At 38.7% G+C, this 13,055-nt stretch overlaps 2 protein-coding genes across 3 annotated transcripts in view; one reads left to right on the top strand and one right to left on the bottom strand.

The window, feature by feature from the left end:
- LOC109034953 (ethanolaminephosphotransferase 1) overlaps window positions 1-10,754 on the bottom strand; it is a 38,259-nt gene extending 27,505 nt beyond the window's left edge. Inside the window, exons 1-3 of one of the 2 annotated variants that reach the window (XM_072306478.1) lie at window positions 10,399-10,754; window positions 6,605-6,673; window positions 5,552-5,738 (exon numbers count right to left, since the gene is read on the bottom strand). In XM_072306478.1, the coding sequence (XP_072162579.1) occupies window positions 5,552-5,738; window positions 6,605-6,673; window positions 10,399-10,464 (322 nt within the window). In that variant the 5' untranslated portion in view covers window positions 10,465-10,754. Of the gene's footprint in view, window positions 1-5,551; window positions 5,739-6,604; window positions 6,674-10,310; window positions 10,333-10,398 lie in introns of those variants that run through there. The other variant, XM_072306479.1, reaches the window with a different exon arrangement.
- The window catches only part of LOC109034966 (uncharacterized), a 157,206-nt gene that overhangs the window by 362 nt on the left and 143,789 nt on the right, over window positions 1-13,055 (top strand). The gene's annotated exons all lie outside the window — the stretch shown is intronic.

Below are 13,055 nucleotides of genomic sequence, written 5' to 3'. Positions count from 1 at the left end.
AAATCAGAAGTTCACGGAAATCGGCTTTACCAGACAGCCGATTTCGGTAAATATCCCCACTATAATCTAATCTGTACTAGTAAAAGAGACTTTACATTGATTGACTGACTCACGTATCAGCGGATCTCGAGAATGGTAGGTCGTATGGACCTGAAATTCGGCAAGGGGAACCCTATCGACCCCCAGGCACCGGACAAGGGAGAATTTCGCGATCCGCCCGCGGGTTCGCGGGATATCGCGGCCGGTAGTCGCCGCTTTTTCCGTCAGGACAAGGGGCGCAAAAGAGAGTGCGTGTGAGATGGAATGAGTTCGGCATTACGCGCTGGAAGACAGCTGATTAACTTTACGTAAGATTTTTGCGAGTGCCGACTCGTGCATCCGATGCTGGGCGACTCTCTTAGACACTCGAAAATCTGGAGCGTCTCTGCTTCGGACGGGCGGAGCCTTTTTTTTGGGGGGGGGGGGGGGGGGGTGTTTAATACCTTGCCACGAAAACGCAGCTGCAAGCTAAGGAATGGATCGTTTTCGATGCATCAAACAGATGAGATTGTGTCGATATCGATTGATTCAACATGTAGACATAGCCTAAAAAGTTGATTGAGTAATCCGAGGGAACGGGTTATTGATTCTTATATAAGCATAAAATTTTTATAAAATTTTACTAACTGCTCAGACAGCACAAAGTTTTTTCAAGAAACCTCATATAGCATGTATGATAATTGTTTTCCGAAAACAAAATGTCTTAAAAAAAAATTGAGCGCAAAAAAAAAAGAATTAAAAATGAAGAGGTTAAAATTCTTAGTGAGGAAAAAAAGAATGTTGGTATATGTACAAAATAACCAAGTGTAGAAAGCATAAACAAATTGTAAATAAATTAAACAAAAAGTTGAAATCTATCCTTAAAAGAGAAAAGGAGGAAAATATAAGGATGCTCAATTGCTCACGGATGTACTCCCTAATCAGAGAACAAAGAAAGCTTGGAATTTGATAAACAAAATCAATGGCACCCTGAAAGGCAAAAGAAACATCGATTCAGTTAGATGTGAAGATGAGGAGCTCTATAATCCAATGGACATTGCTAATGCTTTTAATAACTATTTCTCAGACTTGATAATTGCCCTTGACATGGAATTTAAACATGTTAAAATAGGGGGGAGCTCATCGAAGAAACTCTGAAAAATGTAAAAAAGCCGGAAAAAGCACTTAATTTCCAGCCAGTCAGTAAATATGATGTGATTGAAATTGTTAAAAATCTTAATGTTAAGGCAATGATGGGAGTTGACAACCTATCAGGTGAGCTTATACCCAGTAACATTGATCAGATTGCTGATACTCTAACTTTCCTAATCAATAAATCTCTTGAAAAAGGTGAATTTCCAGATACCATGAAATTAGCAAAGTAAAATTCCAATACATAAGAGTGGATCAAAATAGGAAATCAACAACTACAGACCTATTTCAATTCTACCATTTTTGTCAAAAGTATTTGAAAAGGTAATCTATAAACAATGATTAAGTCACTTTGTTAAAAATGATCTACTCACTTAAGTCCAGTTTGGATTCAGAAAAAACAAAAGCACAAATCATGCTCTGATCAACTTCATTGATCAGTTGTATGCAGAGGTAAATGAAGAAGATATTGTCAGTGTGCAAGTGGACTTTAAGAAGGCTTTTGATCTAATCGACCACAAAATTCTGCTAAAAAAGCTCAGCCACTATAAAGTCCTAGGCAAGGATCTGGCGTTAATAAAATCATGCTTAAAAAACCGAGTGCATGTAACCGAAATAAAGAAAAATGGGAAGACTTACAGGTCTAATAAAAAAATATGCAATATAGGAGTCGCTCAAGGATCAATTCTAGGTCCTCTCCTTTTCCTAATTTTCATAAATGATTTGCCAGATGCAATGAAATCCTTCAACAACAACCTAAATGTAGTGATATTTGCAGACAATACAAATCTTGCAGTTAAGGGGAAAAAAATTCTTGATCTTCTTCATGAAATATTTAAGGTATGTGCAAACTGGTGCGATGCCAACAAACTCATTATTAACTTCTCAAAAACTTGTACAATTAATTTTAAACCTCATGGTTCATTCTTTAAAAATTGCCAATTTAATGGCATGACCATACAAGTTGTAAATGAAAGCAAATATTTAGGACTTATTATTGATAGGAATTTAACATGGACCAGCCAAGTAAACGCACTCGGGAAAAAATTAAGTTCACGAGTATACTCGATGAGAAATTTAGTTGAAGAAGTAGGCAACAAGACAGCTTTGATGTACAACTACTCAAATATCCAGTCAAAACTCTCATACGGCCTGTGCGTATGGGGAGAATCAAATCTAACCGAACAACTACTTACGCTACAAAAAAGAACAATTAGACTTTTAGATGGAAAAAAATGTGATTACCCATGCAGGGAGCTGTTCGTGAAGTATAAGATCTTGACTGTTTTTAATTTATATATTTATGAAGTAATCAAACATGCCATCAAAAACAGGATTTTAAATGAGACACACATGCACCCAGCGCATAACTACAATACAAGGCATAACTTCCACGACCAAAAAAAAACAAAAAACAGAGAGGGAAAAGCGTGTTCTCACAGGAGAGTGGAAATAAATATTTAACAGATTATCCCCATCACTGCAGGGAGCTTTCAAGACAGAGGGAGGCACAGTTTTTCTGAGAAAATTAAAAAACTCTCTCCAAAAAAGGCCTTATTGTTCCTATAAGGAATTCTTTAGTAACCCAGTTTAGGTTTTCTGTAGTTATTATGTATATATGTATGATCTATATGTATATAAACCATAGATAGTTTCTTTCACTTGACAATGTATCATAGCCACATGGCTTTATACAGGGTGTCTCACGAAAAAGGAGCCACCTTGAATATCTGCCGAACGCGTCGGAATTTCGAAAAACGGTAAAAGACGTATTCGTTTATATCGAGGGGGACACCTCTTGGCGTATTTGTCATTTTCCCAAACCGCGGGAGGGGTGCCCCACCCGTAAGTCCAACTTTTCAAATGGCACCCCTACTTTTTTATTTCAGAAATCAATTCCATGCCAAAAAAACAAGCCACCCTGTCCAAACCGAATGTAAATCGGACAATTTTTCAGTGATGGGCAGAGGTTGAAACATTTTTTTCATGCTCTTTTCAAAAATTTCCCACGCTCAATGGAATTGCCGTATCAAACCAAGCTCTCCGCCAAAAAAATTCTTAAACATTGCACTTTTGATAAAAAAAAAAAGATCTGCTGCACTTGAAATCTGGAGCACGCGGAGCCCTTCATTGCGACATTCAAATTCGTTTTACCGAACATTTCCGTGGAGCGCTCATCGGGAGGGAGTAGTAAGTTTTACACAAGAATTATTATTCTTTTTTCTGGAGCATAGGAAACCATGTCCATGAAGAAGCAGCTAAGTAGAAAAACAAATGGATTAGCTTTTTTTTCGGGGAAGGGGGGGGTCAAGGACTTGAGCTGGACCTTGATACTTCTGAGGACGCTATTTTTCCGCGGTGCGTTGTTTTTCTACTTGGCTGTTTCTTCATGGACACGGTTTTTTATGCTCCAGAAAAAAGAATAATAATTCATGTCTAAAACTTACTACTCCCTCCCGATGAGCGCCCCCCGGAAATGTTCGGTAAAACGAATTTTAATGTCGCAAAGAAGGGCTCCGCGTGCTCCAGATTTCGAGTGCAGCAGATTTTTTTTTTTTCATATCGAAAGTGCAATGTTTAAGAATTTTTTTGGCGGAGAGCTTGGTTTGATACGGCAATTCCGTTGGGCGTGGGAAATTTTTGAAAAGAGCATGAAAAAAATGTTTCAACCTCTGCCAATCACTGAAAAATTGTCCGATTGACATTCGGTTTGGACAGGGTGGCTTGTTTTTTTGCATAGAATTGATTTCTGAAATAAAAAAGTAGGGGTGCCATTTGAAAAGTTCGACTTACGGGTGGGGCACCCCCCGCCCCGCGCCCCTCCCGCGGTTTGGGAAAATGACAAATACGCCAAAAGGTGTCCTCCTCGATATAAACGAACACGCCTTTTACTGTTTTTCGAAATTCCGACGCGTTCGGCAGATATTCAAGGTGGCTTCTTTTCGTGAGACACCCTGTATACAAATAAATATAATGATTATTATTATTATGTTTCTAACGCTCAACTAGCTCGTCCAGTGCCAATAGGGGCACTGGCTGGGAGGTCCCCCCCCCCCCCCAAGACCAGTCTTCGGCCGACCGCAAAGGGTCTAGCGGTAAGACTGATCAGGTTTTGGTGGTATTATTATTATTACCTGCTCTCCATCTACACATTTCTTTTATTCACGATAAAGGTTGTTAGAATCACTTTAACTCATTCAAATTTTGCAATATTGTCCCTTCCGATCAGATAAAGGTCCAGTTCGAATTCGCGTTCAATTGCCCTTACCGTTTACAGGTAAACGTAACGTCATTAGTGACATCGTACGGTCATTAACACAAGTTCTCTACTTGCGCTGTTTTTCACTAAACCGTTTTCTTTTAAAGTTACAGTATTGGTTTCCATGGTAATCTTGGTTTTTTATCATCTGATTAGTTCATTCAATTTGATCATCAAAATTGTTATTTGAATTGAGTCAACTTTTTTAATTCACATAAATGATCCGTTGCTATCATTTACTTCTTTCAAATTCCATCTGAATTTCGAGCAAAGTTAAAAAACCAAAATTTAAACAGTCAAATTGAATTACCTTAAATAAATTTCGTTTTTCTGAACTTCGCCCGAAATTTGGGGACTTGAAAACGCAATGTTGCACAAATTTCTGGTGTCGTTGGAAAGCCCTGAGGAAGAATGTTTAACTAAATTGGGCTCGACTCAAAATTTTTTCCTGGCGCTAATTTTAATATTCAAAACAATTTAACTCAAAATCAGACCCTTTTTTTTCTTTGAAACTTTCATGAGATGTTGATGACACTTTCGACTACGCGTGTGCAAAATTACCGAGTGGTGTTCTGATGGAGTCAAAAGTTAGAGAAGGAAAAGTTCAGAAATGCGAAAGGTGCTGCGGCTTACGCAGTCGCTAGACCTGAGTTCCGGGAATCGCCCCCAAACTCGGGCCGAGACATGGGTAGGCACAATAGATTCGTAATGCACAATCTGCTGTCTTGGCCCAACATATCTGAAAAGCTCTTCCTCAGGGCTTTCTAACGACACCAGAACAGTTGATTTCCGATCTACCGTTCCGGAGTTGCACATCACTAAAGTGGTGACATCTCTGAAATGAAGCCAAATTTCACGAACTTTCAGTGTTTCATAAAAGCCCAACGGGTGGTCGAGTCAACTCAAAATTTTGAGTTTAGACTAGGCTTTGCATGTACTCTAAGTATGCTGAATTTCATCAAATTCTGAGGGAGTCACTTTTTCAAAGTAGCACCAGTTGGCAAGAAATGACCCTTTTTTCTTCTTTATTTTCTTATGCGACCAATTGTGACATGCCAGACAAGAGGTTTCTGCACTTCTGAAATTCCAGTTCATGCACTAATATTAATTCTGATAGCTTACCCAGTATGTATGCAAGAAAAATACAAATTCCCACGACAGCAAAGACCCAATTAGGGATGGGTGGATAATTAACATCACTTGAGGCATAAAAAGAGTAATCGTAGTATGTGAGGAGCAAAAAGGCAGCAACCGTAAAGAGGAAACCAGTGAATGTGAGAAGATTTGGAGCAATCCACAGAGGACAAACCTGTCAACAAAGATAGCTGGTCAAAAATAAGTACTTTTACGCTGCTTTTTCGGTACATTCTCGAGAAATTCGGTACCCCCTCCAACAGAAAAATTCCGTACTTTTTCAGTACCTCTATTTCATGAAAATAGAAAAGTTTCAAAAATTTGAAATTGCGACAAAAATAACAAAAAATTCCGGACCTTTTCGCGGAATTTCTGCACTTTTTCAGTACTTCCGGAACGCCCTTAAAAAATCAGTACGATTTCCGGACTTATGGACACCCTGAGAAACACGGTCAATGGTGCCCAATCATTCTGTAAGGAACCAAAACCTTGTCTGTACGTATGCAAGCGACTAACATACCTTGAGAAGCTACATTACAATGGTACAACAAACAAGACCTCCATGGTCAACAACGTTGAGGCTATTTTGTCATATTTAAAGCTTAAACAATTTCCTTAAAAGGTGCTGAGTTTCGTTTGCACAATTAAAACCCATATTTTGTTTTGTTGAATGTTAGAGTTGATGATATAGCAGCGATGTTTGTGATGACAATGCTTTTCCAAATTTGACACTTCACATTCCTATTTTACTTTGACAAGTGCCGTAGCCCAATAAACGTGCAAATGTAAAATGAATGGATAAAATAAAAAAATATTTTCTACATGAAAAACTGCCCAATGTCCTTCCTTGAAAACTTATGGGATTTTCCTCCTCTTCTTTAGGAATATTTTAAAACAATTTTGAACCAGCACGTGTCTTCTTTTAAAAGATAAAACAGAATTAGAGATTTTGAAACACCGTAACCTAGATATGTATTTTGGCATCATCACTGTCGATAGGCTATCCGAACGTTGAATAGTGAAGAAGATGGAATTACTCACTGCAACGATTCGATTCCAGAAAGGGTGCATGATATATACACTGATTGGATTCGTGTCAATGCTGGAATACTGAAAAAAGAAAAAGGCATGCGAGATGAACAAAAAACTATCATTAAATTATTTTACTTCAGCAAAAAAATAATAAGCCTAACTTAGAGACAATGCGCAAAATCCTTTACCTCTACTAACATTTTTTTTAACATCTGAGAAATATTGTTTTTATATCATGAACAAACAGGTTACTTGACAAAATCGGGACATAAAAGTTAAGAGCTCATGGTCAGGCTGCTCGTATGCCAGGAAAACACTTAAAATGAACTTTGAGGCATTACCCAATCGCTTGTGATAAAACTGCTTAATCCATTCTCCTATTTAAGCGGACTCATATTTTCTCTCAAAACATTCTATTCTACAATAATATTTAAATTTCAATACTACCAGAAGTTTAAATGCTCTGTTTAAATGCCAATTGATGATGCATAAGAAAACGAAAATATCTTTTTCCTTAGAGTGGGTTGGGGTCATTCCGGACGATTTTGACGCTTGAAACCTAATTTGTACTTTGACTTTTGGTTTGGACCAATCAAACTGATTGAATTCAACATTTTATTTAATCAGCCAGCTCCTCATTTTGTGGAGAGCGAGTTAAGCTAGTTTTTGTTGAAAGTAATGTCAAAATTTTTCAATGAATTTTTTTGTAGCGTCTGGAATACCCCGTTGTACACGGAATTACCCCACCCGCAAAGGGATAATTCCGGATGTGCATTGCGGAGGTTGTAATATCGAGGTTGGAGAATTTTCGCGCTAGTATGTTGTTGCCAACGTTCAGTTGGTCACCCTGAGTGATTTGATTCTCAGTTTTTGTTTATTTACCAGTGATAACGGGTGTTACCGTGAAGAATCAAATTATAAACTAACGCATAACTTCCTTCCAAAGTGTTATAGGTAAGAGAAATTATCTTTATATTCAACAACCATTATTTCTATAAGTTGTACTGGTTATGAAAAGCCAATTTTGTCTGCTTTTCAAAAGATCAATGAACATCTGTCCAGATTAAGGTTAAACCGGAATTACCCCATCGGAAAAACACCTTGAATGAACGGAATTACCCCACCAGTGTTTTTCTGATGAAGTGATTCCGGTATAACCTCAATCTGGACAGAGGTTTATTGATCATTCGAAAAACAGACAAAATTCATAACAAGAACAACTTATGGAAATAATGGTTCTTGGATATAAAGATAATTTCTCGAACCAATAACACTTTGGAGGGAGGCTATGCGTTTTATAATTTGATTCTTCTTTCACATTAACTCTCGTTATCATTGTGAATAAACAGAAAATGAGAACCAAATCATTCGAGGTGACCAACTGAACGTTGGGAACAACATACTAGCGTGAAAATTTCCTGGCCTCAACATTACGACCTCCATGATGCACATCCGAAATTACCGCAACCGACCCTAACATTCTGCTCTTGGTGATACTTTAGTATTATAACACTAGACTCTTGAAAGGATGTTTAGTTTCCACCTAAAAAAAACCAAGGTTCATGCTAACTTCCTATTGGGATTTGATTCCAGATTTACCTAATAGTGAATCCGAATCTTCTCTTATACAATTGTTGAAAAATAGGATGAAATTTTGAAAGAGGGCTCAAAACAAACTGTCTGGCAAATTTTTCTTTTCTTTCTCCACGACTCTCCTGATACTCCAGGACCTACGAATTTACTGTCTCCCTAACTTTCTTTGGCCTTCTACCGGAATTCGCTTTCAATAATTTATACGATGCTTTGGATCGTGGAATTACGGATGTTTATGCACGATACTGATTGGCTTGACTTCCTTAAAGAAAAATTCACTTCGGACTGGGAGAGAGTGCCACATGGCTGAATATCGAAATGCAATAAAAATAGTCAAAAAATTCACTATCTTTTTTTTTTTTTTTCTTTATACCAATTTCAAATAGCCTATCGGCTAATCCCACGCTTATTACCCCAGCCCCAGGTGACCATTGCCTGAGACCACCAAACTCAGATCACCTGGCCGGGAATCGAACCCAGGACCTATTGGTCATAAGGCCAGCGCTACAACCACTACACCACAGGAGGCCGACTGAAGCCAATCTTCATCAGAAGCTCATTTCTCTCCCAATTTTGCATTATCCAGCCTAGACTTCCCCAGTCGGGCGACCCCCTAGCGTAAAATATGATTCATAGAGGGCCCAAGGGAAACATTTTGACAGGGAGAAAAGTCACTAGGACTTGGAGGGGTTGTCCCATACATTCAAATCTGCTGGTAAATTATGAGATGTACTACCAAACATTTGCATTCCAAAGCATGAAAGACTTCGTGTTACTTGTAAGTGATTTGTTATGATTTCTGGCGTGGTCAAACTGGAGTGCAAAATAATGCATCAATTGAGGTGAATCCAGGCTTGGAACTTCGCAATTTGGCCACCACGTCGCGCTGCTCAGAATAGCCGTATATATTTGCCAAAGTAATGAAAACTGTAATACTTATTCAAGATTGGGGATCCAGGAGATAAAGTAACATACTTGAGAAACACTCAGTAAAAAAATCTTCTCAAAATCCCCAAAAATAAAATCATTAGTACGGTGGAAAGTAATTCCCATAGCGGCATTGGCAGAGAGAGAGACAGAACATGAGGGATTCGGTTGTGTGCTTGGCGGCCGCCGCTGAGCTGAAAGTTTCAACCGTACTTTCTCTGCGCTTGTAATCCTAATTGCAAATATTTTTGGCTCAAAAAATCAAGCAAAAAATATTATATATCTTGGGGATCTGCTTTTTGTAATTTGAGGGATATTAATTCAATATTCGTCTAAGGGAAGTGAAATTCTCAGTAGTGACTGGTGGCGCTATTCCTAATCCTGAATTATCCCTAATCGAACCCTGGATTCACCTTAAGCATGTAAAAATCTTCTACAGATTTAGAATTTTAAGCGAAAAAAGAACCATAACCGCTACGCATGAGTCTGAATAATCATTCTATACCAAAAAACTGGCAAAATTGGGAGAAATGAAAGCAGGATTCTTTTCGGAGAGTGACCTCACATCCAATACTATAATTGATAACTGTATCAAATGCATCGTAAGCAACAGAATTGCTATGTACTGGAATGCCGCTGAGGTCCATCCTTGAACGATGCATTCCTCAACTCCTAGCTGAAAATGTAAACCGTGCAGCCTCTGTTAACACGGAAGATATGGATGAATCATGGACTGTGCAAGTGGTTTTAGAGATTCATTAATTAAAAGCAATAATCATTATCCTGAATTTCGGAAGAGTATGTTGCACAAATTCATAACTGATTAAAAAGTGCATGAAAATCCTGATTTTAGAGAGTTAAACTTTACACCTATATTTTCTGAACGAGGCCCAGAGCACTGCACCAGCACAGACTGCTGAGAGTTAGTGCATACAGCATCGCCTGTCACTGCACACTAGTCGTATAAGAACTAGACAAATCAGTCTCAAAAAGTGACTTCATGGGTGCTTCAAAACATAGCGACCCTGATGTACTCTATGATAAAATGCAAGTTTTTAAATGAAAAGGGAACCTGCTTTTGTTTCTCTGAATTTTTCTAGTTTTTTTTATTTAGAACAGTTCATCAGGCTCATGCATAGGGCCTATCATTCTAAAATGGATAGAAATTCAAACTCTGCCAAAAGTATTAACTTACTCAATGCAATAAACCGCATGCCAGTTCGACCACCGCAAGGCATCACCTTAAGTAACTCTTGAGATGGTGCAAAAGAGACATTGCTTACCTTGTAATGATCGAAACCTGACAGGTGCTCCGAACGGAGATATTTTTCCCCTAAAAGGTGCCTCATGGTTGAAGGTTTGCTATGATAAATGTACCTGACTATGTCATGCTGATAAAATCAAAACTGAAAATATAATAATGATGCGAAAACTTTGGTAATATAGAACAATCCATCATCGAAAACTCGATTAAGACAATAATGAATAATACTGATAATCTTCCGAGAAGTAAATAGGGAAACTGGTAAAAGAGTAAGCTAAGCATGAAAGTTTTCCGCGCAGGATCGCAGGGTGCGCCACCGCCATCCACCGCTACACCGCTGTGTTTTGATTTTGATTTTGAAAATTTTGAACATGAACACAGGGACGAGTTCTATAGGACGCCGTTCTGTTGTGAGCGGGTTAGAGCGGGTGATTGCAGCGCATTCTCGCGTAGGATCCTAGTCAACTCAGAGGATCCTTCCCCCCGAACCTCGACTCATCCATCGCCCGCTCCAAAAGTGAGGTTAAGCCGGAGATTGAAAAATAACACATAAGGCGGCTGAATTCTTGAAAAATAAGTATATTTTTGGCGTTTATCGACCCCTTTCGACAAGGAAGGGCCCGCTGCATGTCTTAAAGTAACGAAAAATTCGATTTTTCGCAGTTATACGCGATCCTACGGATTTTAATGAAGTCCAACAACTGATAACAGCAGTGAGTTGCGAGGATCCTACGCGCGATAGCAGCACTAGTACCTGCTCACGAATTTTTACATTGACTCTTACGGGAGTCCAGGGTCCTATAGAACTGGTCCCTGATGAACAATGCAGTTAGGAGCCGTCTTTTATTTCGTCTACAGGATTCTTCGCGGACCGCGGACCGCGGACGATCGGTGATTTTCGTAGATACTTCAGAGAGCCAATCACAGCGAGGTAGGTGTTAACAGCGCGGACCGCTGGAGGGCGCCACTGCATTTTGTTTATGTGTACTAGAGTCCCTTTATACCCAGAGTTACGACAACTCACTTTTGGTTGGGCCAGGATTGGGCTGAAAGTGGCCTAAAAAAAAATCCAATTCTGATTGGTTCTCGCTCATGGAGGCCGAAACTAGTGCACCAAGATGGCGGTACCTCGTATGTGAACAAGAATAATGAAAATATTACCTAATTGTGGTTTATCAAGAGTAAATTGTTATTGCCATCGGTCCAAAATGAAAATAGATTAAGAAATTATTCACAAACCAATCTCATTTTCTTTATAATTGATCAATTTGTTGATGTTGTTGTTTCTGTGTGACAGACATCGCAGGATTCCTGATCCTTATCCCCCAATATCGTTCGTTTGAGTGCACTAGTTTCGGCCTCCATGGCCAGCCAAGGTCGGCTGCCAGTCAGCCAGAGATGGAAAGTGAAATTTCACGTTTTGAAATTTCATGAAATTTCACGTGAAATTTCATGAAATTTCACAAGGCCCGAATAAATTTCAAAAAAATTGAAATTTGTTGATTTTTCAAAGAAATATTGTTACTAAGCCTCGGAAACGGTTCAGATGATCCTCCTGCTGATGCAGCAGAATATGGCCCACTAATGAGATGCTACACCCAAAGGAGGGGGCACAAGGGGGGTTTTAGAGAAAGTTAGCCCTAACCTAACCTCCAAACCAAATGTAAACAGACATGTACCCAGCAAATCGCGTGGCCGTGGACAAGATTATAAGAACATCACACCCTTTTAGAAACGTTTTACTTTAGTACTTTTATGTTTTCAGAGATGTGAATAATGGCGAAAAAGCCGAAAAGCCGTGCTCGGCTTCATTTTGGTATAAAAAAGGGACCCACTCCCACAGGTAAAGATATAGGTGTGTGCGTGTTTTTTAGCAAATGTTTAGCAATGTTTGTTTAGCAATGTTTTTACAAATAAAATTAAAGTTACTTACGTTTGGAATTACTTGATAAAATTCAAGATGATTGAAAACAATCCATTTTTGAAACTGAGATTTCCGACTCTAAAATATATATGTTGGCAGTTTGGCACTGCTGAGAATAATCTTTATAGTATAATTGTTAAATATGTAGGACATTAAGTTGGTTCAGAAATATACCACTAAAAGTGCCGTTTTTTAGCATTACAATTTTTAGCATCAATTTCTCCAACGTTTCTCAAATAAAAGTCCCCCCCCCCCCCTCATAAAAAAACTAGTATTTTCATGCCGATGCGTGGAGGAAATTGTTCTTGTGGTGGAGCGGAGGCACTCAAGTGTCAATGATGCATTACTTACGAAAATTAAGGACCCATGACTTACATAAGTGACATCTGACATGACACCGAAATCTTCGTGATAAAAAACTGAGCTGCTGGAAGAGTGGGTGGTGAGGTTAGGTTAGGTCAGGGGGGGCTGAAAAATCTCAATATCGAGAATCACCGTTTCTAGGCGTTTCTTGGCCTCTTGAATGTATCCTCAAAAGTTTCAATAAATTTCATGAAATTTCGTGAAATTTCATGAAATTTCATGAAATTTCACGCGTGAAATTTCACTCGAATAAATTTCATGAAATTTTCCATCTCTGCAGTCAGCTGATAATCGAGTTGTCGTTACTCTGGGTATAAAGGACTCTAATGTGTACTAGAGTCCCTTTATATCCAGAGTTAAGACAACTCACTTTTGGTTGAGCTGAAAGT

This window comes from Bemisia tabaci, chromosome 1 (assembly GCF_918797505.1).
Source record: "Bemisia tabaci chromosome 1, PGI_BMITA_v3".
Lineage (NCBI taxonomy): Eukaryota > Metazoa > Arthropoda > Insecta > Hemiptera > Aleyrodidae > Bemisia > Bemisia tabaci.
This window is presented reverse-complemented; position numbering and strand designations above follow the sequence as displayed.